The sequence below is a fragment of the Trachurus trachurus genome, assembly GCF_905171665.1.
Source record: "Trachurus trachurus genome assembly, chromosome: 20".
NCBI lineage: Eukaryota > Metazoa > Chordata > Actinopteri > Carangiformes > Carangidae > Trachurus > Trachurus trachurus.
This window is the reverse complement of record NC_139911.1, coordinates 21,434,776-21,461,708: the sequence shown is the minus strand read 5'-3', so window position 1 is coordinate 21,461,708 and position 26,933 is coordinate 21,434,776. Positions and strand designations below refer to the sequence as shown.

Below are 26,933 nucleotides of genomic sequence, written 5' to 3'. Positions count from 1 at the left end.
CCTGGAATAGTATTTAAATGTTTTAATATTGTAGGGAGTGTCAGGAAAGGTATTCGACAAGTTCTGTAGAAATGACTCTACTGACCTTTTGCCTGCACATATGTATTAGGTTCCATTCATTTGCTGTTACCAATTAATCAAGGCTGAATTGGTAACTGGGCAAAATGGGGAGAATTGCTCCAGGACCTTTGTTCACCATGTTGTAATTAGTTTGTGTTAATTTATTTAATTGCAAGTTTGTTTATTTTCAGCTCCATTAATACACATTATAAACTAGAACAACAGGGGCCACAGGGCAGCACCTGCATTATTAGCAGCAGCCCCAAGTTAAAGTCTATTTCTGCCTACTTCACTGATTAAGTTTCATCATCTTAACCATAGTCCCATCGTCATATACAAGAAACATTATATAAGAGAAACTGTGGTAACCAAATTAAATTGAATATTAATTCAATACTCTAAATTATAAGTTACTACTTTAATGGGAAAACAAATCACATGTCAGTGATTGTTCTGATGATCATCGTCCATTATCCACTCTAAAACATGCACTTTATAAATAATGTGTAAACCTAGGTATGATGTACACTGAATGGAAAGATAAAGTGCGTCAATCGGGTCACACAACACATTTCTGGACCAGACTCCAGCTAAAAATTTACAAGGCACTGTATTTTCATAAAATGGATGAAAACCAATGGATGTAATGTTAACAAAATATGTCTAAAATTAAATAAAATTGACTACAACTCGCAAAAAAAAAACACTGGAATGCTCCTTTACATTTCAGTGCACACACGGCTTTGTCGTCTGCGGTACACAAGTAATCTCTTGCAGAAGTTGTCACCACAGCAACTCTTAAAATAATGTCAGTGAGGTCTGGCTGGCTCCTCTGCTCTCTCCTTGGCGCTCGCTCCATCCCTCACTCTTTCACTAATAATAGACACTGCTGCTCATCCCGCTGTATCGTCCCATCCCCACACACCACATCACACGGAGGAGAGAGGCGGTAAAGTGATGGAGGGAGAGACACCTGCAAATTCTCTCCCAGTCTGCTCTGTCTCCCCGCGGGGCCAACCATTTGACATTTAACTACGATAGCCGTAAACAGGCCGCTGGAATGCCATTGACATTCATTTTGTCTGGTATATTGTTTTTTTCACTGGCTTGGTTTTGTCTCGCTGTCGCTCTGTTCAGTGCCGCTGTCTGAATGTGAGGACATTTCTCTCCAGCCAAAAGTGAAATGTAAAAGAATTTTTGTTAGTGGGCAGGTTTTATGTTTTAACAACTGTTAAATGACTAAAATAATGACTGACGGTCATTATAATATTTGACTTTTGAGTCATTTATCATGAAAAACATATTTTTTTTTGCCTCTCAAACATTGAGAATTTGAGTTGAGTTAATTGTTAAATAAGTTCAGCATTGCTGGGTAGTGGTTGCACAAAACTGACAATTTAAAGCCATCACCTTGAGATCTGGGAAATAATGATGGACATTTTAATACTAGGGCTTAACACACAATAATACAACTTTTTGAAATTGTATGGAAAGCATTGGTGAAACTGTGAAAAAGCAGTAACACAGTAATGTTATTCCCTCTCAGAAAAGAATCAGATAGCCTACTTTTAAACAAAGTTGACCAAAGGTGTTAAAAGCAATTTGTACTCGAACAAGAACATTTGATTCACTATTAACTGTCAGTCATCTTAATGTTTACATGCACATTAGTTTCCATATAGAGCACAATAAACCTGGTTATTCTGCACATATTCATGAGAGTATCTCTGTTTCTCATCATCTAAAGACAGCTGTGTCTCAATTTTTCATCATATTCCTTATCCAGTCATAACCAGTGTGCACCATCAATTTTGTTATTTATTTTTGACCAAATCCAACTGAAAAGATTAACTTGTGCAGCAATTATAGCCTCAGGGAAGCGTGCCTGTTGTTGTTGAATATGAAATTGAATAGAGACACATGTTAGGATGTTCACAGTCACTGGATCTTAGCCTAATTGAGCCCCATGTGAGATTTTAGTCTGACATGTTAAGCAGCACTGGGCGGCGCCACCATCATCATCACAACAACACTATGAGGAAGTATGGTATTGTTGTGGTTACTGCTGTAGGATTGATGCCAAGCCGTTGTTGGAAAAACACATTACTAAGACACTTTGTGTTGTGTTATTACTGTTGTTTAGTGGAGACCAGGATTTATGATAACATCATGGACTCCTGTGATGAAACACACTAATCTTTTTTTTCTCATGTTGTTCATTACGTTCCCCATCGCAAGCCAGAACAAGAGGGCGTGCATCATCTGTGTATTATCACTTCATCATAGGCTGTGTAAGGCTCGCCAAACAAATCACCCAGAAGCCCATGCAGCTCTTCTTCTCAGCTCCATCTCCACCCTACCATGGCATGAACCACCTCTTCATCCATAATATTAAATGCTACTGACTCTCTCTCTCCTCTGTCCTCTCTGTGTGAGTGTGTACGGTGTCACGGAGCTCATCCAGATCATGCTGAGTCTGGCTTGTTCCTCTGCTGTTTACCTATTCATTAATTCAGCCATGAGTGATGGCACAGGCAAACCAAAGCTCTCCATCCTGTGGTAATTAAACGTCTGGTGGTGAGACATTTTCCCCCTTGAAAGCATTTTAAAAACTAATACCCACACACACACACACACTCTTTCTGAGATGCTGCTGGTGGGCATCCTGGGCTACTGTTGGTAATTAGGGTGCTGAGTGGTTGCACTGATTGCTTCATTATTTCTCCGATAGGCGTCCCTACGAGATGTTTGATGGATGTTGCGTGTTTGACAGTAATCCATGCTAAAGCTATTTATACGCGCATCATGCTCTTCAAACTTTGCGGCTACTTCACACCTCTAAAGAGCTTACACCTGATGCTGATCCTCTTGCGTCATATTTTCTCGATGCAACCAAAGCTCAATGCAGTTAACCCTCCGCCATTGTGTAGTTAACTCGCCGTAAACACGCGAGTCCCGTTCGGGAGTGTGAAGTTTGTGTAAGAGAGGTTTGTTTCCAAATGTTCATCATCAGCGGGGCTCAGAGATCCTCGTCTGTTTGAATGAGTCTGGAGTAATTGGTTTGTTTTTCTCACTCACAGCGGTTCAGCCTGGTGCTGCGAGCGAGACGGCGTTTATCAGCCCAGCGTGGCCCAGTTTCACAGAAAAGGATTATATTTTGTAAGCTAAAAGAAATTAGCGGCCATTTCTCAGCATGGGTTCCAGTCACAGATGAGGACGTTTAATCAGTGTCTTTGAAACTTTCTGGGTGTTTCTGAAGGGCTTTTATTGTATCCACTCACAAGTTGTGCAAGCTCAGTGTGTTGAATTCTGTGCTAATATTTATTACAGATTCAATGTGTCAGCAGAGTCTGGCTTTGATGTTTTTCAGCAACATTAGGACAGTAGAAGTGTTTAGCAAGCTAACACGCTGATATGCTAAGTTGCCCATGGATGAACATGCTAAATGTTAGCACACTACCCAGTGATCTGCATACATTTACTTGTTTTAGCCTCTGGACTTGTGTCTTTGCTGAATTAATTTGAGTTTTGAAGTTTTATAAACATTGAACTTTTTTATGAATATATCCTAGTCTGGGGCCGTTGACTCGCTGTTTTGGTAAGCAACCAGATCCAGGGCGAGAGACGGGCCTTTCCGTCAAAATAAAAGCACCAAGCTAATAAAATGCGGTGAAACTCTTTAATTTAGGGAATACTGTATAATTTACAAGAAAGTCCCCAAGCCATTAAATTAACCTTTTGCTCTTATTGTATTACAAGTTAATGTCTATTTTATAAGTTTTATGTTGGTGAACACTTTTATTTTGGTGAATTTGGTGATTTCCGTCTCCGCTACAGACAGGAACCAGAATGCAAACAAAATTCAGAGTTAACAGACACCAGGCTCTTTGGTGACGCGAGGCTAAATTTACCAATAGTGAAAATAGTATGTAAGTAGGAATTGTTAGCCTATCTGTGACAGAGATATTTTTGCATTTGCATTTGTCAGATCATACATTTTGACAGTGACAGAATAAAAATCCTACACATTGACACTGACAATGAAGTAAAGTCAAGTGATCAACAATATGTCAGATTTCTTTTGGCTCCGTCAGAGATACACTCTTGTCCGCTTGATACTTTCCCCCCTTCTGTCAGCAGACAAACTGGATTCTTCAATTTCTGCCAGCTCTAATAAATCCCATTTGTTATTTGCTTCTTCTCTGTCAACAATATCTGCGCCACATGGTGCCGTCTGCTGTGTAATATAATTCATACAATGTGTCAGAGCTCTGCCCTTCCATCGCCTCCTCCACTATTACTGGACACCCACTGGACTGGCGTCGGTGGGATCTCACTTTAAAATGTCAACCTGTCAGGTCCCCACACCGTCATATCTTCTGTCATCTCCAGGTAAACATCAATCCCTGAGCCGCGGGGAGCGCCGGATAAACTCATTACAGCTGCAGTTGCCACTGCTTCTTTTTTCCACCAAGTTTTACTCTCCCGCCTCCTGACCAAATATTACTTCTTTAATCATTGCTCTATCCCGCGGAGGCTGAGGGAGTAAGGTCACCTCTGTCCGGATAGAAGACTCCAGGCTCCCATCACTCGCAAACCCTCAAGCAATTGTGTGTGCGTGTGTGTGTGTGTGTGTTGCACCACATGCAATTTAGACTCTATGTAATTGCCTTATTAGGCCTTTAGTCTTTTTGGAGAATTGGACAACTGGGCTGCTCATCCATGAGTCAGTTATCCAGTTTAGGGCCAATTGTCATTGTCATTTTTTGTGGTGTGCATCTGCCTTCATCTGTCAGCCTGAATCACATGGAGACGGCCCTAATTGATTGTGTGTGTGTGTGTGTGTGTGTGTGTGTGCATACGAGTCAGACACAGACTAGCAGCTCTCGGAGTTAATCCGTCCCACTAATAGTGGGGGTTTGAGCAGAGGGGGGAGCAGCAGGAGGAGGAGGAGAGAGGAGAACAATACAACATCTCTCCCTCCGTCTCTTGACACGTGGTCGGTGCCCGGCGGGAAAGCGTCTGGACCTTGGACGATCTCTGCGGATGTCGCTCCTCTTGTTCACACTCGTCTCAGTTGGCTCTCTGAGGTTTCTGCTGCACCACTCAAAGGAAACGAGGTACAATACGCTCCCCCCCCCAGCTCCGACAAACATCCCTCCCCACTGACTTTCGTTCCTGCCATTGTCACAGCACAAGAGGTTGCGTCAAGAGGTAAAATTAGGGATATGTGTGTGAGGAGTGTGGAACTTCCTGGAGTTTTTTGCTTGTGCCTCACTGAGTTGTGCGTTTTACTGACCGTGTCTGTAGAAAGCTGTGGAAAACTGTCCGTTTGCAGCAGCCTAACTGAGACGGGAAGTGTAGAAACACATTGGAAACAATATGGATTTCCTCCTTGGTAATGCAAATTCTTGTGTGAAGCAGCGCTGTGTCTACCTCATGGACATTCCTGCATGCGCCAAAGGGCCTTGTTTCCTTCCTGCTGTGGACATATCTCTTGTGTGGTCCATATACTTACCGTACTCTTTTAGTTGGATTATCAGCTCTTACGTTCACAGGAAAGAGTAAATTCCACCGTCTATTGTCACATTCTCATTGCCTTACATCTTGAAATTCATACCATTGTCCTAGAACAAGAGGATTTCCTTTGGTAGTTATTTCCTACTACAGCTACTTCAGTGTCCACCGTGTCCTCGGTTGCATTCAGGTCTCGGTTGCACTAAAGACTCAGCACTTTTAAACTCCTGATCTGAAGCTGATCTTGAGTTGATTACGTTATCCAATATACAGTGTTTCACAGTGGGGGTCTCAAATATAAGATTGGGAAACACTGTTGTGTTGCATTAGATTGTGAAATGTCTTTCTTAGAAGTACAGTAATGATAAACTCGAGTCCCATAACAACAAAACACAACATAGTTTGTTTTCTCCCTCGCCCCTTCAGCGTGTTGAAAGAAGCAAACTGTCCCGCCCTGTTACATCTGTCATGTTGATTTGAAGGGATTAAGCTTGTTTATGGTATTATGCCCTCTGTGTCGGAGGAAACCACAGGCATCTTATTTTGCATTAAATAAAACCGAGCAGAGCAGGGCTCGGCTGGCAAACCCTTGGTTTTGTCATTTTGCGCCACTATATTTTTAATCTCTCACCCTCAAGGCGAATATAATTGCTACTTATACTTTGTTAGATGACATGAATCATTTAGTCTCGCAGCTCGACTGCAAACTGTGTCCTTCTTTCATGTGTGAACTTTTTTTTTAATATCCATCCTTTCATCAAAGCATGTCTGGATTTGAGTGCGGCTCGGTTAACCTCCATCGACGTATGAGTCAGCGTCTCTTCTGAGGCCGTCGGACGAGTCTTTAAGACCACTTAAAGACCCCCCTTCCTCTCAGAAACAGCTTCACATGTAGGGACTTCTGTTGGGGAGCACTTTGACAAATGGTCCTTCTCAATGTAATGTTGCAGCAGTTGTCCTGCAGTGCACTAATAGTTCCTCCACTCTCACTGGACCCAAAGTTTTGACTATCAGAGCATGTGTTTGTGCTCTAGCTCTCTGCAATGACGTATCACTGGCTTGCTGTAACGGTTTACCTGCTCGGCATCAGGAGGCGAGGTGCGTTCATGGAGACCTTGTGTTAACGCTGATGCCCGTCGGGAGTCAGGAGGATAGATGGTGGCTGACAGCACCCTTGGCGTTGGAGCGCTACTGCTGTGTCATGCTATCTTGCTGTGGTTTTGCCTTGTCTGTTTGTCTCAATTTAAAATCTCTGGAGGAGTGTCTGCTTTTATTGAACATCTGTGGCTAAAAATACCTTCTGCCTCACCAATCACAGCAGAGAACAGGTTGGAGAGTGAGATCTGATAGGATGGACTGGCCCACAGAGGTTGCTAACCAGTTTCTTGATGCATCTTAAACAGGAAAAATTCACATTGATTTATCAATGTCTGAATTAGTACATACACACTTTAGTGACAAATTCCTTTTTCTTTCTTTTTAATAATATATATTCTATAAGTCTTCAGTCACAGATTAGTTTGCATTTTTCTTCCTTTGTGGGAGGATCAAGAGATGCAGAAAGGCTTGTCTAGCTTTTTCTCTTTTGTTCTCAAGTTTCATTAAATGTGTGCAGTTTTTGTTTTAGACCCACTTCAAAACAAAGCTGAACAAGTAATTAAAATATATATGAAATTGTAGTATAGCAAAGTGCAATATTCAAATCACAGAATTTGCTTTTTTGATAAAGGTAAATGCAAAAATGATCATCATGAGTCATATTAAAGTCAATATGTGCAGCCCAAGTTCAAAATAAAGCACATGAGCAGGGTCGGAGTTGTGGCTATATTTACACTGAAATTGGCTTTGGTCCAGTTTCAATAAAGTCATATTTATATCCCGTTTGGATATTAGATTAAAATTCAACAAATTATTAATGAATGAATTAATGTCTCTTGACTCATGTCGATCATCTGTGGTGGAGTTTTCCTCTCTCTGCTGGTGCCTGTTCTCAAACTTGTCAGCGCGGCGTGGCCACCAGCAGGTTGACCATTACTTCCACCCGGCAGACAGTGAGCTGTGACAGATGTTGGACCTGCTGCAGACGGACTTGTCAGATGGTCGACACCCACGTCACCTGCATTACAGGAAATCTGATGTATGGTGTTGACCACCACTACTCCTTCACACAACATCAGTGAGTTTATAGACATCGCATACACTGAATTGGCGACTTTCCACACCAAATGGCACCTTTCGTTTTTCTTATATCTGCAGCAGTGGCATTCTCAGTTTTTCAACCTGTCTCTACATAAAACACAAAATGCTTTATAATGCTTGAAAATGTCTCAGTGGGCTGAATGTAGGCAGGAGGCGAGGCAGAGCAGGTGTTTCCTCAGATAAATTCTCTATGCATTTGATGCTGAAGCAGCTTTTCCAGGTGCCCTTGAGGATCAGTGGCACCCGGGGGGAGAGTGGACGTTTCCTTACAATGTCAATGCTGTTCAGTCACTTTGCTGCTACGCAAACAGAAAACCTTGAATTTCTCAACTGCCTGTGGTGTCAATCTACTGTCTGTCTGCCAAAATGTTATCAATTAGAGTTGTTCCCGGTGCTGAAGTACCTCTTACATTTTGACAGTTTTTCTGTCTGTCTTACAGGCGTAATAAGAGCTTTTGCTTGCTTCCATTTTGAAACTGACATTTGCAGGATGACAAACTGTTAAGTGTCTCTGGGTGTTGCAGCAAATATCAAACTCTGGAGCCGAGCTGCGTCAAAATCCCAGCACTCGCTCTGTTGTAAGTGCGTTCACACAGAAGCTGAATGAAGGGTTAGCTTTTTCTCCCGCCCCCTGGAGTTAGCAGAAAAAGATGGAAGCACAATAAAGACAACGTCATATGATTATTTCACAATTATCATCAAATTGTTAGCCAACAGTTGCTCTCTACGCAAAACATGAACAGTCTTAAACCTTTCAATTTAATTTTCACTGTGCCTTTTAAAAAAAAAAAAAACATTTTGGACAGTTTAATGGCTAAATGTTGCACTAGCTAATTTGATCTGCTGTGGGGTTCAGGGGGAAGCACTGTGTGCGTTGTGTTTGTCATTGTGAGACAAAATCAATTAAAGTTGTGGGCCATAACACCTAAGACACTAAATGCTCAAATATAGTAATTTGTTCCATTGCTAATTCGTGCAACTTTAAATGATGTACTGCAAAAATAATAACTACTTGTGAATCCATTTTCTAGCAGCCATTTGCTTTGAAATATGAAATAATTGGTGAAAGTCACAGATTCATTCATTTCAATCAGGACTTGCTCGGTGTAATTTCCCGTTAGTGCAAAACAAAAGAGCAGAGCAGAGAGAGACTGCTAGCCTTACACAAGGACACGTACTGTATGATAAAATAATAAGTCATAATTAATGTTGGCATTCCCTGTGATTATTGAGTGGAAGCCTTGAAATTATTTCTCATCCCTCCTGTAAAAAAAAAAAAATCAGCTTTCAGGCCTTAAGATAGCCTTTTTGGTTGAAGGGACTCAGAGCATGAGCCCGCAGTAAAGATGAGAGAACAGAGGATACTTATACGGATGAAAGTATGATGTGACATTAAAGAAATGGGGAGCAGAGAGAGATGGGGGATGAAGGAGGAAAAAGGAGTCTGCAGCTCCGGGCTATTCTCCAACATCAAGCCTCGTAGTATAATCGAACTTGGAGATCCCTTTACAGAGGAGCAACAGCCTCTCCTTCTGACATCTCCCGGCTTCAGGGGCTTAGACAGCCATGCTCTTGTGCAGATTGAGTCTATCATTCCCAGCCATGCCCGGAGAACAGCAGTGAATATTATCACCAAACAGACACTCAGTTAAAACCAGTTGTCGGGGGTTTCTTGGATGCTAAATCAGGAGCTGCAGTTAAAAGCGCATTAGTTGGCTCTAAAATCAATTCCAAAAATAGTCTTTCTGCATGTAAAAATAATGCTTCACAAGTCAGAGAAGGAGCGTCTACAGAGACACACACATCTATCCAGCATTGATCGATGAGGTTAAGTACTTCATCAAAGGTCTTCCAGCCTATTTTCCTGGTGTAAATTTAGATCTTTGACAGCTATTACGTGGAGGATTATGCGCGTGTTATTCGTTATTGTGGCCTCACTCGCTGCTGAGCGCCACCGGTCCGATAATCAATGCAGCCAGGCGAGAGAGGCAGACTTTACAAATAAATCTGTCTCTGGGGCCTGACAAGTTTCCTGCCGCACCGCGAGATGCAGCGCTCTGAGAGGCAGGAGCTCAAGTTGAGGCTTTGATCAAATGTTTCCTTCCTTGTGTGTTGTTATAGATCTAAAAGAGGAGAAAGGGTAAAGAATGGTTTGCTTTCATTCTTATAAACTGATTTGTTTTTTATTTTTGTGATGCTGGGTGAGGCAACAGATCTCCATATCCAGACTAATTATTCATGTCTGCTGATCTGAAAGTTGTAAAAGACATTTTTATATTACTCATCCTGCCTTTTGACCTGTTCCCTCTCCCGTCTTGTTCTGTTTTTGTCGAAACAAGCGAATAAGCAGCGCTTCGACGACACGGCAGCTCACTTCACCTCACTGGAGCAGAGTCACATCGGAGGAAAGGAACAAAACGGCACAGATGCACAGTTGTTAGAAAGCACTTCATTATTCAGCTTTTTAATGTAATACTTCGCACAAATCTCAATCAGATCAGTCAAATGATCTCACATTAATACACAAGCAGCCACATTAGTATTGAAAGCACTACATTATTATCAGGACGGCAGTGAGGACAGGCTGTACATTTGCTGCGACATGAACTCTGCAGAGCCGGGGTGCATTAAAACGTGCATCTGTCTGGATCGGGTTCAGACTGATGCATCAGACTCCTGTAAGTGTCGTTATGTATTCAGTGAGTGCAGTGAGTTGAACTGTCATCCTGAACCCCCACCCTTTTTTTTTTTTTTTTTTTTTTACAGCAATGTTATTTTTTGATTGTGTTTCCCGGTTGTGATAAGCATAGCACGACTTGACACAGTGTGGTTTCATGTTACTCTTCTTCATCAGCCAGCCAGTCAGTCAGTCAGTCAAGGAAGGAGGCGAGGAGGAGGAGGAGGAGGAGGAGGAGGGGTGGGGGGGGTCACATAAGGACGGTAAGAAGAAATTGGGAGAGTGCGAGATGGGGGACAGAGATGGAGAGGAGGATATTTACAACTCAGACAGTGGCGGGCGGGTGAGCTGCATCCCAATGTCTGCTCCTTTACTGCCCGGCTCCATAACTCTCAGGAGAGGACGAACACGCTCGTGCTGAGAATTTGCAGGTATCACAGCCAGGTCGGTCTCCAGGTGGTTGGTGTCCGTGAACCGGCAATATTAGAGAATCAAACACTGGGGAGGCCTTACAGGTGAAATCCATTACATTGGATATAATGTTAGACGTCTGTGTTGTTCAGTACATTGAGGTATTATAAAGCGATTTAGTCGGAGGCGTTGCAACAGGGCAGCAGCCCAGGCAATTGCCTAGGGCCCTGAGCTGGAAGGGGGCCCCCAGGGACGGCTGGCATTGGTCCATATCGGTGACAACCTGATGTTGTCACCGGCTGTGTATCGAATGTTGTGCATAGTCAACCCAGTATCATATATAAAAATATAACCACCCTAGCAACATAGCAACAACAAGCAAGTGAGTGATTATGTACATTCACTGAGGAATATTTTAAAAATAAAAAATATATTTCTCGCTAGAAATACAGTGAAAGGACATTTTTATGCAGAAACTACCTCAAAATATAGATTTTTCCGCTAAAAATATTAGGAATATTTGCTATGTTTTTTGTTATCAGGCCGGAAACTTGAAAGTCACATGACTTGGACGCAAAAAAATAGGGGGAAAAAAATGTAACAGTCATACAATTTAAGAGCCGTTATTGTAAACCCTCTATGTTTTTGCACGTTGGACCAAAATAGCCAAGGTAAGTTTTATATGAGACTGGGTTGGCATAGTATGCAGAATTGAATCATCAATGGTTTGGGATTTTTGGATTCATTAACAGTTAATGTTTGTGGTCTCGGTTGGGGCTGGGGGCCCTCCAAGTTACCTCTTGCCTGAGGCCTCCAGAGGGTCTAGAAACGCCCCTGGATTTAGTTGTTGTTTTTTGCTGGGCTCATTCTCTTCTTTTCCTCCCTTTATCACCCACTCTCTCTGTCAAATAAGGCTTTTGTTTATTGATGATTTATTTTCTTCTATTCTCTGTTTATTCCACAGTGGGTGAGAGTTGAACTTTAGTGCAAAATGATAATCTCTGGCGTTGTCAGGACACAGACAGAACCACAGGGGACGTCGGCGTCGGGCAGTCAGCTCTGACTTCAACACTAATCAAATCCTTCCATTGACAGCCGCTTCTCTTTCAATCGCCTCAAGTGCCGTGTATCCAGATTGTGGTGTCCTCTTTCCAGTGATGTAACAAGTCTGTCACAGGTTTCTCCCCGGGGCTCTATTACCTGCCTCGCTCTTTGTTCCCAACCCGACCTCAGGTTTGTGTTACCTGGCGTACAGCCGAAGCTGCCGCGGCCGATTCAATCGCCCGCTGAATCTGTCAGACCGCCTGGCCTTGCTTTGGTAAAAGCACAGAGATGCAGGTATTTGGCTTGAACCTGAAACTTGACACATTGGAGACTGAAGAGTTTGAGTGTTTTTGCTGAACAAAGTTTGAACTTGAGAGTTTGCTGCAGTGAAATTAAGCAGTAAATAAACTGAAATGATACATCACATTTATAGTGGTATAGACCAGGGGTTCATACCAGGGACCCATGAACTGACATGAATTACCCTATATTAGACCACAGACCTCCAGCTGTCGTCTTGGAGCTCGACAGTCGACTATAAGGTCTACCCAGGAAGCTAGAGTAAACAGAGCTACGTGATAAAAACACACTGCTCTCTCATATTAACAGAGTTATGCACACTCAGTGTTGTGTGGTAAGGAACTGGTGGATGTTGCAAAGCATTTGTAGTGATATTTAGAGCATTATATAGAGGCCAAAGTCACGGTTACTGTAGAAGAACTGCCCCCATTGCTTTGCTGTTTATCTGCAGTGCAGCACAGCTAGCAGGAGGAGAGCTAGGTCTGGTCTGCATATATTTTTCTCAGATTTTTTCCTATGGTCGCACTCGGGCACCTAGAGCTGTAGAGCGTTACTTAGAAAATGACCGGAATTCTCCTTTAACTGCATTTGTGTTAGATGAATTCAGTTTTACATCATGTTTTTTTTCTTTCACAAAACCAAAAACGTTTTCAGCAATCCACTAATCAGTCTCTTTCTTTGTCTCTGTTCACTGATTTCTGGTTGTTAAATTAAACCTACTGTGAGCTGTAGTCAACATGACTTGTCGTACTTGAAACTTTCCTCCTTGAGGACTGGACTTCAAATTGAGCACAAAAATTGAACCCACGGTCTGATCTTGACTGATGTGAGGCTTGACTTCCTTCAACCTAAAAGACTTTGAGTAAAAATCTTCTTCAGGACTTGAAACCTGACTTCGGTCTTGTTGAGACTTGGACCTGCTCCAGAAAACAGCTCTTACAGTAAGTGCAAAGGAAACTCGTGCTGTAAAACTTCCTGCTTGTAAAATGGACTCTGCGGTGGCTGCAGAAATCAGCATGAATTCTATCCGGCCACCGTTCTGTGTCTCACATGTGCTCACACACCCACAGAAAACAGAGGCTTTAGCCACGATTTTTCCTCTGATAAATTGCCTTAGTCATGGTTGTGGCTGGGTGTGTGCGTGCTGAGTAATGAAGAGGCCGGTGATGCTGCTCTCCTCCTCCTCCTCAGCTGCCCCTGAGCACAGGTGCTGCTCTGCTCCTGCTGAGTGGGAGTCCTCCTCTCAACGAGTTAGAAATTCATTCATCCTCTGAGCCACTGCAGGCCTCTTCATTGTTAACGTGACGTGAGTGTGAAGCAGAAATATTGTATTTTGGGGTGTGTGTGTGTGTGTGTGGAGGAAGCTGAAAACACACTCTAAAAAATATGTCTGACAACAGATAACAGAGTCGAACACTCAGTCGGTTCCTTTAGGCTCTGGTGCTGCGTTCACTGCCTTTAACATTAATGACCATTGACAGGTGTATCATCTTTAATGCTACACTGTTCTGCTTCCTCTGTACCAACATGTACAATATGTTAACCTTGGAACTGTTGCCAAGACATGGATGTGAGCTGACAGCTTGTTCACTGAGCACATAAAATCTGAAAGTATAAGCATGATACAGCAGCACAGACACTGTTAACTGTTTCATAGCCAGAGACTTGTCTTTAGATGCTTCATAGTACTGCAGATATGAGACTTGAAGCGTCATAGTGAGGCTGGATTGCAGGTTTTTTTTTTTTTAATGTTTCACGTCTTTACTCGACATGTGTCCATGTTTTCTGTTCAGAAGAGATTGATGCTCTAACCCAGGCATGGGCAAACTATTCCACAAAGGGCCATGTGGCTGCAGGTTTTAACAGTAGGTTCATTACCTTTATTTATCGGTGCAAGCTATTTTTAGAACAGCGGAGCAGAGCCGTGAGCTGCTCAGAGCTATGCCACGGAGGCTCATGGGATTTCTTGGTTTCCCTCATCAAACTCATCAAATACACAATCCAACAACTCCAAAACGCTCTTGTGGATGCTATGAGATAATAACAGAACGTTACGAGACGGAGCCGTTTTAGAGGTAAATACAGAGACTGCTTGCTGAAGAAACTGCCCCTGAAGGCAACGCGCATCAGCGGTTTTGCATGAATTTACCTCAAACGGCTCTGTCTCGTAACGTTACATTATTATCTCATAGCGTGGTGAATGTGCAGGTCACAACTTGTCCACCAGAGCGTTTTGGAGTTTTTGGATTGTGTATTTGATGAGTTTGATGAGGGAAACCAAGAAATCCCATGAGCCTCTGTAGCGTAGCTCTGAGCCGTTCTAAAAATAATGAATGTGGATTAAAGGTAACGAACCTACTGCTATGACTATAGGGATTATGGCAATAGGCCAATTTGCCAAAATGTTGAACTATCCCTTTAAATTAAAAAGTTTCATCACATTTTATTAGCTTTGTGCTTTTATTTTGACGGAAAGGCCTGTCTCTCTCGCCCTGGTTCCGGTTGCTTACTAAAACGGCGAGTCAATGGCCCCAGACTATTAATAAATGTGTAAGGTCTGGTGTGCTGCTGCTTGGTTGGAACAAAAACCTGCAGCGACACGGCTCTTTGTGCATTTGACTGGTTAGAGCAGGCATGGGCAAACCATTCCACAGAGGACACCTGTTTCGGTTGACATAGACAATAATATGAGACGATATTTGCAGTGCTGGAAAAAATAAATTCAGGTCTGAGGTCTGGAACCAGGAGACTTTAGCACTTAATGCCATCAAAAATGTTATTAAAACTCACAACCAGGAGACTCAACATTTTGCCTTTCTCCATCAGTTTTGTTGTTGTGGGTCTTATGATTTAGATTTTTTTTTTCCTTTTTTGGTCAAAATATTACCAAAACTCTTAGGAAATAACACTGTGATTAAGATTAAAGTATGAGATATTTCTTTCTGCCTTTGGACACCATACAGTAGGATCCTGAAGTGGCCCCTGACCTCACTGTGATTCACTGACTGTTCTGCACATTTACACTCATCGACGTGTCTTTAATTATCCAATATCATGTTGACTTTGTCGTTTTCATACACACATCCTCAGTGCAGCAGTGTACACACACACACACTGTTATGTAACCATGTGAGACATCATGGTGGCTGGCTCAAGCTGGGAGGGAGACGTCTTCCCTCTCTGCCGTTATGGTCAGACTGAAGTGCATGCTGGGAGCCTAATGTCCTGTTAATGGCTGGTGCGTTGCTGTAACCAGGGGCAGGACCCCGAGGGGAGAGATGGCGCTGATTGATAACCCGCACATCCTCCGCCAGCCTTCATGACGCAGCATCAGCAATTCATCCTGCCAGCCTTTACCTTCTAGGGCCACAGCTGACGGTGACAGTGACTCAGCATTATGGCCGTGCGTCTTTCTGGATAGAAGGGTTAGAAGTCTACCTACCAGGAAGCTTTTTCCTGCTTTGTACTTCTCGCTGCTTGCATTTAATTCCAGCCTGTTGTTGCACTGAATCAATACCTGTAATCAATCACTTGTTGTGTGTATCCTGGCTGCACAATTAAGTTATCAGAGCCCCAGAGTCTCTCTTGTGCTTGAGTCCTCAGCTCTGGCTTTTAACCCTCCCACTGACAAAAAAAAAAAAAAAAAAAAAAAAAAGGTTTCATAACAGAATTGTTCAGTCGTAATCAGTAATCAGCTTCCCATTTGCACAATAAAGCCTCAGTCTTCCATGTTTGGTGCCAAGCAGCATTGCAAGGTCACCAAAATGGCGTCCGTAGCCCCCAGAGGTAAAGCCTTACTCCTGAGTCACAGCCACAGTCTCAGCCCGGTCAGGATCTCATCAGCACAAGTGCAGGAAACACATGGATACAGCACGAGCACAGCCCGGGCCGCTATCAGGGACTGTTTGCTGATTTCCATCAAAGGGTAAAACAACATCAAAGGAGAACTGGACGCCTTCTGTGCGGGCGCGTCCCCTGGGTCGCTGTGGAAGGGCAGGGCCGAGGAAAGTTGGCTTTACACAACTCGAAATGGAGCTAAACTCTCTGAGATCACATCGAGTCTTGGCTTTGATGCAACGAAATCACTGATGTAACCAGCTTTTTATATGGCCCAGCGCATCCACAGATCCACTGTGATCACACTGTAAGTTTGCCGTAAACGCTGAGAGATGTGAAAGAAAATTTTTAATGAATGACTTTCAAGAAGTAGGACGTGTTGAAACGGAGCTTATGTGGCTTCGGCTTCAGTTGCCCGTCTGTATTTTTTTGCTGTATGTATCTGTCCAGCTACTTCAAAGCTGCAGCTTTCACACTTCACCTCACTTTATTCTGTACCTTCCTCCTCAGACTGGAGCCGGCAGAAATCGCTCTCCAGTTCATAAAAAGAGATAAGCCGAAGCGTGAGAGCGTGGCATCGAAAACTGGAGGGAGAGAAGCATCAGTTAGAGCCCTTTTGATTGGAGGTCCACTTATCAGTTGACTGTGAGAGCACAACACTGTAGTTCACACTGTCGTCGTCGACTCCCACACTTCCCTTCCCTCCTTCTTTTTCTCTCGTTATGGAAAAGGCTTTCAGGCTGCAGCCGCTGCGGGCAGGCAGCCAGAGTGCTGCCACGGCTCCTATACATAACCACAGAATAGAGGGAAGTCCAAAATTAAAAGCATTGTTATCCCTGCGGCTGGTGGCCACGGAGCGATGGAGTGACAGGTTTAATTCATTGTGCCGTCTCCAGTGACCTTGGCTTCGGCCTCTAGTCTGCGCCCCCCTCCAGACACACTATTCAGCTCTGCAGTGTGGGATCTCCAGCAACCAGGACCCATACCGAGTCCCACAGACAGGCAGGTTGTCACTGGATCACTCACTCTGCCTGTGTTGAGTGAAAATCTCTGTTCTCCCAAAAAAACCTCCTCCCGTTTTATTCATTTTTCTCCCCAATTCTGTTTGAGCCCCAAAGTGTCCTTGTGAATGAATTTGAATATAATGTACTATCAGGGTTGCTATGGTGATGGCTGCCGTCTGTGTGCATGTCAGTTGCCATGCAACTTTTTTTTTTTCCTCCTCTCCTGCAGAAAGCCCGGCTGCTATGTGCAAAGTGCTAAGCTGACACTGTTAATGTATTTACACCTGTGAATCTGTCTGATGTTGCTGAGGACAGTGTTGATCTCTCGTGGGATTTCCATGTGTTTCTTGAGGGGGGGGGGGGGATTATTTCCACCTGTTTGCCTGCTGACTGCTAACACTAGGCTACCACTTTTTAAGGACAGAGATTTTCAAATGCTGCACAGACTTTAAAGGTGCATTGTGTAGCAATTACTCCCATCTTTATATCGCAAGCAACTCAATCATATTTTTCATGTTGCATTCACATGAAATTGGGCAGACTGCAGACGGACAACAGCCGCTGCACGTAACGGCATAAACAAGCCTCTATGTAAACAAGTGGTCCGTCAGCACGAGGCATAACAATACACGTGACAATATGTTGTCATGGCGATGTCGTATTGTTTACCTGACCCACGTTTTACCGGCTTTCTCTCGACTTCTGTGACTAAAATGACATCTGGTTTGTTAGCGACGGCCGTCTTCCCGACTGCAGGTGAATGCAGCATCAGTGTAACGCTCCATTCCTCCTCACTGCGTTACCACGGTGACTTTTCACAGACGCCACCTCGACCGGAGCCGACAGCTCCGGTGTCTCCGCTGAGTTTCCGTGGTTTCCTACCGTCACGCTGCCACTGAACGTAAAAACATGGCGACACCACATGGCAGCAGCACCGAGCTTACCCGCTCCATGGAGATATGAAAGATATGAACGGCTCATTCAGAGCTGAAAGGAACACTTCACTTTGTTGATGGGGGGGATTACTGATTAATGAAAAACAGACTTTTAAATTAAAAAGATTTTCGTTAATAGATAACAGGAGAAGTTACACAATGTCCCTTTAAAGCTGTTTTTAACCCTCCTCCAGTCTTCCTTGACTTGCCCATTGCAAGGGTTTACATATAGTATACATCCATTCATTCATCTACTCCCTGCTCAACAGGAGCTGCTCACCTCCAGGCGTTCAGACCACACACGAAATTAAAACACAAGACGCTGCAGGGCGGGTGGTGGTACAGTTAAGTATAGTGGTCTCAAGAAGGTTTAGGGTTCGATTCCCAGGCCCAGGTTTGCATGTTCGCTCTGTGCCTCCGTGTGTGAGTTCTCCAGCTTCCTCCCACAGTCCAAAGATGTGCACGACAGGTTGATTGGAGACTCTAAATAGCCCTTAGGCATTAACATGAGTATGTGAGGTTGTTGGTCATTATGACCTGGTGCCCCACCCTATGACAGCTTGGATTGGCTCCAGCTCCCCATGGCCCTACATGGATAAGCACTGCAGTACAGACAAAGATGTTGCATTGGCTGTTTTAGTTCGGCAGGTGAATGTGCTCCTGTGAGTTCTCATTGTTTGATGGTATGGTACAAGGTTGTAGCAAAAGTTGAGTCGTGTTTAACTTGTTTTGAGAGACAACCCTGAAAATATTTTTCAAATTCAAATGCATTGACATAGTGGTTTCACTGAAAGAAAGTCTAATTTTCTGTATTTTTTTCACGTCCTTTCCTATTTCTAATGTCTGAAAACAGCCCTTGTCCATCTGCACTACGGAAGGGGTCTGAAGTGCAGCAATAAAAACAATCCCTCACTGGCTTCCCATCAGCAAACAAGTCCAAGGTAGCGGACTTGAACTTGGGATTCTTCAGCAATAAGTGTTTAGCCTCGTAGAAACGAACCACTCAGCAGTTGCCCATGAACCTTTCTTCCTGCCCAAGGTTTTAACAACGCTGTGACCCCAACTGTCACCTCATATTATCTTTCACCTGCACATGTGGGCAGAGCTGAACTATGATTCAGCTCCCCCAGCAGGGGCCCTGCCCAGCCTGGGTTTTGTCTATACAACTTGTCATCCCCTCTCAACAAAAAACCCTGCTCTACTCTCTGATAGCGTGTATAAATGAAACACTCCTTGTCACTATCTCCTGTTTCCCTCCCTCCCTCCCTACCTCCCTCCCTCCCTCCCCCTGCCCACCTTCCTTTGCCCACTTGCCTCACCCGTTGTGCCCTGGAAATTAAAGAGCGTGTCTATGAGCCTTCGCCAGCCTCGGCATCACTGATGAGGTGTAATCACCGTGGAGAGGCTCAGCTGCTCTCTTCCCACCCTGCCATTGAGCTCATTAGGCCAGCAACATGCCGCCAAAAAAATAGAAAATAAAAAAAAATAAGGCACAGACAGACTAGAGAGTTGCTATCACTGCAGAATTATGATGTTGCTGCGAAGGGATGCGGGTGTGAGTTTGGGACAGTTGCGAGCTAGTGTCATTTCTTCAGATGTGAAGCAGTGGAAAACTCATTTTCTGCTCCTGATACTTCTGTATTCTTGCAGCCTCATCTCTTTTGCAATTACTCGCTCTATATTACTAGTGCGCCCACGCCATTATAGTCAAAGCTGTGAGTTAAGAGTGTTTGAAGCAGTGAGTGTCTCTGTTTTCCTTTTAAAAAAAAAATTTGAACAAGAACAAAATTGTGTCCACATGTCTGTATAGATGGGCAATTTAGTTGCTTGTTTTACATTATTGTTTTCATTAATTTCATTCTGTAGCTCTCTCTCCAGGAGGAGCAGGGCAGGAATGAAAAATTGTTTTCCCAGTTTTTCATTTGATACCATGCTGTGCACATTATTTCACCCTCGCATGAAGCTAACACACCGTCACTCCTTTAAATCTCCTGCATTGATGTCGTGTTGTGCAGCCTAATCAATAGATAGTCGGATAGATTGATACAGATGTTTTCAGGCTTGTGTCACTCAGATTTATAGCTCCACGTAGTTTACAGGCATTAAAAGGTTGCCACGGAGGCAGCAATATAAAGCGGATGACTCAGATGTAGCGTGTTGCCTCCTCTCTGCTGCTGTGTTTATAAGAAATGAAGCCTTATGAAGGGATCAGTACCCTGTGCTTTTGTTGTCTGCCCCCTCTCATCTCACTCATCTCCCACAGAAACACGGCTTGCCCGCAACCAGACCTCTCGTCCTGGGAGGCGCAAATCCAATTTCACACGTCACACTCACAACAGATTATTCATGCAGGTGGGGTAAAGGGTGCTTAGGTGTGTGCGCGTGTCAATGTTTGAATACGCTTCTTTAGACGTAATGTGTCCGACTGTCCGTTTATGTGGATTTGCGTGAGGGGGGGTGAGTGGCGTGGGCGTGCGTGTTGCCCAAGGGCATTTCCACAAAGAGAAGCAAACGCGCACACACTCGCACATCTTTCACCCCCGGAGGAGTGTGTGCGTGTGTGTGTGTGTGTGGCGTTTCATTTAGGAGAAGGCCATCAGTGAGTCATTCTCCTAAAGAGCACCCTTGGGTCCTCGTCTCACTGACACACACACAGTGACTGTCTTAGAACATGGCTTACTGGTCAATGTTTAATACTCTGTAATTGGTTTTACTGACCGGCGCGCCCTGCAGGATGCCAATGCTGATCGGAAGTACAGCATATGATGCTGACCACTGCTGATTTGGGCTTTTATTGTGAAATATAAATCAAAAAAGGCTCCCGCACATTGTCTCACTCTGTTATCATTTTATTAAAGCATTGTTCCGGTCGGTGTGACCTACATCAGGCATATCAAAAAACATCTCAACATTACTCCTGGTGGGTGCGACTGACCAATCAGAAGATTAGACCTTTTTTTTCCTAACCCTAACCCTTTGTGATGTGTTTGTATGTTAAAGGGATAGTTCAACATATTGGCAAATTGGCCCATTGCCATAATCGCTACAGTCATAGCAGTACGTTTGTTACCTTTATTTGTCGGTGCAAGCTATTTTTAGAACCGCCGAGTGCAGCCGCGAGCTGCTCAGAGCTACACTATGGAGGCTAATGGGATTTCTTGGTTTCCCTCAGCAAACTCATCAAATACACAATCCAACAACTCCAAAATGCTCTCGTGGACAAGTTGTGACCTGCACATTCACCACGCTATGAGATAATAACAGAACGTTATGAGATGGAGTTGTTTTCGAGGTAAATACAGAGACTTCTTGCTGAAAAACTGCCCCTGAAGGCAACGCGCATCAGCGGTTTTGCTTGAATTTACCTCTGAAACGGCTCCGTCTCGTAACGTTACATTATTATCTCAAAGCGTGGTGAATGTGCAGGTCACAACTTGTCCACCAGAGCGTTGTGGAGTTGTTGGATTGTGTATTTGATGAGTTTGATGAGGGAAACCAAGAAATCCCATTAGCCTCCGTAGTGTAGCTCTGAGCAGCTCGTGGCTCTGCTCCGCCGCTCTAAAAATAGCTTGCACCAATGATTAAAGATAACGAACCTACTGCTATAACTATAGCGATAATGCCAATGGGCCTATTTACCAAAATGTTCAACTATCCCTTTAATTGAGTGTTGTTGCCCTCTGACAGGTGATGCATCCAAAAGTTGAGCCCTCCAGTCTTCTGATTGGTCAGTCGCACCCACCGGGAATATATGTAATGTTGCAATGTTTTTTGATATGCCTTCAATAAAATGATAACAGAGTGAGACCGTGTGTGGGAGCCTTTTTGTGATTTTTGCACTTTTTGGGTTATGCCCTCTTCCTACGCACCTGTGCCTTCAGGTGTGCTGAGACCTTTTACTCATTGTGAAATATAAGAAATGTATCATTCATATCATGCTCTGCAAGGGGTGTAACTGTGTGGCAGTCATTACTGTACATGGATTAAACTATCAAGGTTAAAGGGATAGTTCAACATTTTGGCAAATTGGCCCATTGCCATAATTGCTATAGTCATAGCAGTAGGTTCGTTACCTTTAATTGTAGGTGTAAGCTATTTTTAGTACAGCGGAGCGCAGCAGCAGGCTGCTCAGAGCTACGCTATGGAGGCTAAGGGAATTTCTTGGTTTCCCTCATCAAACTCATCAAATACAAAATCCCAAAACTCCACAGCGCTTTTGTAGACAAGTTGTGAGCTGCACAACCACCACGCTATGAGATAATGACGGAACGATACGAAACGGAGCCGTTTTCGAGGTAAATTCATACAAAACCGCTGGTGCGCGTTGCGTTCAGGGACAGTTTTTCAGCAAGCAGTCTCCGTATTTACCCTGTATTTACCTCGAAAACGGCTCCGTTTCGTATCGTTCCGTCATTATCTCATAGCGTGGTGGTTGTGCAGGTCACAACTTGTCTACAAAAGCGCTGTGGAGTTTTGGGATGTTGAATTTGATGAGTTTAATGAGGGAAACCAAGAAATTCCATTAGCCTCCATAGCGTAGCTCTGAGCAGCCAGCTGCTGCGCTCCGCCGTACTGAAAATAGCTTACACCTACAATTAAAGGTAATGAACCTACTGCTATGACTATAGCGATTATGGCAATGGGCCAATTTGCCAAAATGTTGAACTATCCCTTTAAGCTGCACAATGTTGTCTACAATCCCTTCTTCCTTTTCCATGTCCATTTTAAACCTGCCCAGACGCAATCGCAGCATATCACTCTGACACTTGACCACGACTTGAATGTGATTTTGATATCTGAGCGCTTCAGTTTCATCTTACATCTCTTCTTTTCTCCTACCTAGAGAACCATGAGCACTGTGGAGGAGGAGTCGGATCACATGATACCATGAAGACGAGCCTGCAGGTCCTGCGCTGCCAGCTGCTGAGTGAGTGGACCTAAAGGGAGGGGAGTGGGGGGGGGAGGAGGAGGAGGAGGAGGGCAGTGAGAGCATCAGCAGGGTTTCAACCCGGGGCCCGGGTGTGCCAGTGGGGACTGCATGTGCAAAGAGAAAACAGGAAATATCTGGTAAAGTTGTGTCAGGCATTCTGACAGGCCTCATGTAATTTTCATCGGTATAATAACTGGAAAACATAAATAAAATAGCATGATATATGAGCTGCAGCGCGCTAGCATACACACCAAGGTTTCATAGTTGGTTGTGAACAGAAAAAAAGTTTGATTTAATGTGAAGAAAAGTGTTTAAAAAGAGAAAGAAAAATCCATCAAGTGAGGTCATAAAGCACACAGTATTGCAATCTCACAGAGCAGAGCTATTTAAACCCACACAGCTGAGACCCAAGGAGGACCATGGGTGAGGGTGCAGTCACTGGGCACAGAGAGGGGGGGGGGTTCACATGTTTATGGGTTAAAGTGCTTCCATCACTGGACAATAAAGCTGGTTGTGTGGCTGCAGAGTTGGTTGTCTGATATCGGTAGGAATGATTTTTTAGCTTCAGTAGGACTCAGGTGTCTTACTAATGGATATTTCAGTACAGTTGATTCTGAATGAAACATGATTCCCTCATTTCCAGAGACCCTGTTAAATGCTATCAGACACCCCCGGCGTGTCAATGAGATACTGTACCTAATGTGCTAAATCCCACTATTTCTTACTATTCTGTGAGTGCGCGCTGCTTTAGATTCAGGGGACAGGATCAGGGCTCTGGGAGTGGATGTACAAAGCTCTGGCAGGCTCCCAGCGCAGAATGTCACATGAATATGGAACATGGGGGTCAGGCCGGGACCCACTGGGCTCCTGGACGGTTAGCTAAACAGGCTGATGATATCTCGTATGCACCCCCAAGCTTCACCTCAGGGCGGTGGAGCCGAAGGCTGCCTGTGACAAATCTGCCTCAATCCTTCACAAGTGATAAACTGGGACTGGACTGCTGTGAACCAAGTGCTCTAAGCTGTAGCAGAGGTGGGACAAGGTTACTTTGCTGCGGTTTAATCTAAAGAGAGGAAGTCTGAGTCCAGGTTGTTCACTTTTGCTTTCATGCTTTCTGTTGGAGATCCGGCTGAGGTCTGACTTTGCTCGGACGCATTACACCTCCACCAGGGGTTACCTTTTTTTTTTTTTTTTTTTTTTTACAGTGCAGTGCTAAGAAGCCCACCTGAATCTCTGTCTCTGACATTTCTCATTTCTCTCTCTGGCCCAGCCATCTGAAAGGAGACAGATGTGCCTTAACATCCTCAGGCTGCAGGCAAGAGAAGAGATGCTGCAGATAGAAAAGAGCTAAGACGGATGATCCCACATATTGGCAGGCAGTGTTTTCCTAGTGTGTCAGTGCTCCGCGTACTTTATGTGTGCACGTTGGGTGGAAGACAAAACACACATATGTCAATGGAGGGAGCTTATCTTATGTTTCTAGCAAATTAAAAATTAGTCTGGCAGTCTGGCTTTCAAAAACAAAGCCTGACAAGTACGGCAGTCGCTTCCAAGACTCGTTGGCATGAAGTAAACAAATACACAGGGTTGGAGAAATCTCTCCAATCTGACTTTTTTTTAAAGTCTTTTGTGATTTAAAGTGTGCTGTTGCAATCATTTCTGGTCTTTTTAAAGCTGCCAACATCAGTTAAAATGTTAAAATTCACTAGGAATCATTATTGTCAGTGTTTGTGACACTGTTTGACTGTTGCCCTGCAATTCAGTGTTCACTCCCAGATTCCAGACAACTTCCTGTTTAATGTTTCTCCTTCCTGTCGGATCAGTTGCTCCTGTCACAGTGGGCTGTAGTTAAATCACTACCCCCAGTAAACAGCAGAAGGACTCTTTGTTATACTCTTGTTTTTGCATTCTCCCACCGCCTGATTCTCAGATAAACACGTCTCTGTTCAAAGCCGCTGCAAGCTGACAAACAATTTGCGGAGCATTCAAACAGGAAGCCATTATCCCGTTGCGAAAGCCTTTCCCTCTTATCTCGGGCCTCGCATCTGCAGAGCCCGCCCCGCTCCGCCTTCTCCACCACCCTATAACCCATCCAGTCCTCCTCCGGGACGGTCCCAACGGTCCACAGGATGTGCCCTATCTGTCTGTTTCCCTCCCCACGGGACAGACACTCTAGCCAGAGTGGCAGAGGAACACACCCAAGAACAAACCAAAAGAATGTCTCTGTTTGTGCTACTGTAAAGATGATGCTATTTATATACACCCATACGTCTTTCCGTTAGACGAATGCTGTGTCTCTGCGTATGTACAGCTTGTCAACGAAGCAGCGTGAATGAAGTAAGTTGTGACTCATAACTGAGAATAACATAAAAAAGAGTGAGACTTAGTATATCAGATGATGATTAGTAGTTGTGATAGTGGCAACAACACTTATGCTCAAGTTTCTGGACGTGAGTGAAGGGCCCCAAAATCGTGACTGCTTGTCGAACCTCGTCTGCAGCACTTCAAGCTCTTTCAAAGGTCAACGATGAAGAAGCGTTAAAATCGCCACCATTACTCATGGATTGATGCAGGGTTCGGCTCGTGATTCATCCTGTGGCAGGTGCATCTTTGTGTGTGTCGTTCTGTGTGGGAAAAAAAGGTACAAGAAGAAAAAAAAGAAAATGTCATGAAAGTGATTCACACAACCAAAACTATTTGTAAATGGGAACATTTCCAATGAGTCAGTTTATGCTCCCGGCATTCAGTCACAATACAGAGTGCACAGATGATGATGAAGAGCCAAAGGAGGAGGATGAAGAGCGCTAATGGTGGCAAGATGAGTAGTAGAAATTATGAATCCAGTCGAGTTTCACACACAGTTTGGGACGTGGGCCACTGAGCAGCTCAACTGAAGCAGCTGATGTACTTTATTCATTGGATTGCATTGAGGTGATGATAGAGGGGGAATCTTTGCCAGACCTTAAAAAGCAACATATGTATTCATGGTCAGTCGATTCAGCTGCTCCGCCGCTGAATCGACTGAACTCTGGACTCTGGACTGTCAACCACACAACGTTTACCGGACACCCAACCATCTCACCGGGCCCAGTGTTTGGGCCCACGCCGGTACGTTTTCCTCACCTGCCGATCAAACCATCCTGCCTAATTTCTGCCTCAACTAACGCCCTGGACTCCAACTGGAGTCCTTGTGTGTAAGTTTCTGCTGCCTCCTGTTCCTACATTGAAGCTACGCTAGTTAGCACCAGCCGACTGTACTGAAGCTACGCTAGCTAGCATCAGCCGGCTGCTCCTAGCTATTCCTGTCAACATACACCTTGCTGTCGGAGTTTTTCTCTCTGTCTCCTCAGCTGCCTGCTCCAACCATGGCATCCTACCCCTCATCATCTACCGTGCCCTGTGTCCACTGCAAGAAGAAAAAAAGAAGCATCACCCACCTCAGACAAGACATCCAACGACTCTCTGAAGAACTCAGGAAAAAAGATTCCCTCCTCTCCGAGTTCATCGACACCGCGACCACACAGTCTATAATAATCTCCACTATGAACTCTGCTGCTGCCGACACTATTCCCTGGGATCCACCATCACCATGTCGTCGGCCCTCCTCCACCTCCACTTCCACCCCTGCCCGACAAGCCCCCTGGTCGGTGGTGGCACGCGGAAGAAAAGGGGTGAATCGTACTACTTCGCCCCCGCCCCTCAGCCTCTCAAACCAATACTCCGTGTTGCTGCCCGATGTCACTGCTCATCCTACCGACCTCCCTTTGCCTGATGTTCCCCCTGCCCCCGACACTTGCCTCTCTCCGCCTACCGAGCCGAGCCTAGCAGTGACAGCGGCGGCGGCTCCCTCGCTGCCTACCGCCACCGCGCCTGATCCTCCACCAGCGGCTGCCGCTACCTGCTCAGCGGCGGCGGCTCCCTCGCTGCCTGCTGCCACCGCGTCAGGTCCTCTGCCCACTGAGCCGGGCCCAGCAGTGACAGCGGCTGCGGCTCCCCCGCTGCCTACCGCCGCTGCGTCT

General features: G+C 44.6%; 1 protein-coding gene across 1 annotated transcript in view; it reads left to right on the top strand.

Annotated features, from left to right (window-relative positions):
* The window catches only part of tmem108 (transmembrane protein 108), a 56,255-nt gene that overhangs the window by 8,127 nt on the left and 21,195 nt on the right, over window positions 1–26,933 (top strand). Inside the window, exon 2 of the mRNA XM_083995661.1 lies at window positions 22,828–22,911. Within this exon, the coding sequence (XP_083851787.1) occupies window positions 22,872–22,911 (40 nt within the window). The 5' untranslated portion in view covers window positions 22,828–22,871. The remainder of the gene's footprint in view (window positions 1–22,827; window positions 22,912–26,933) is intronic.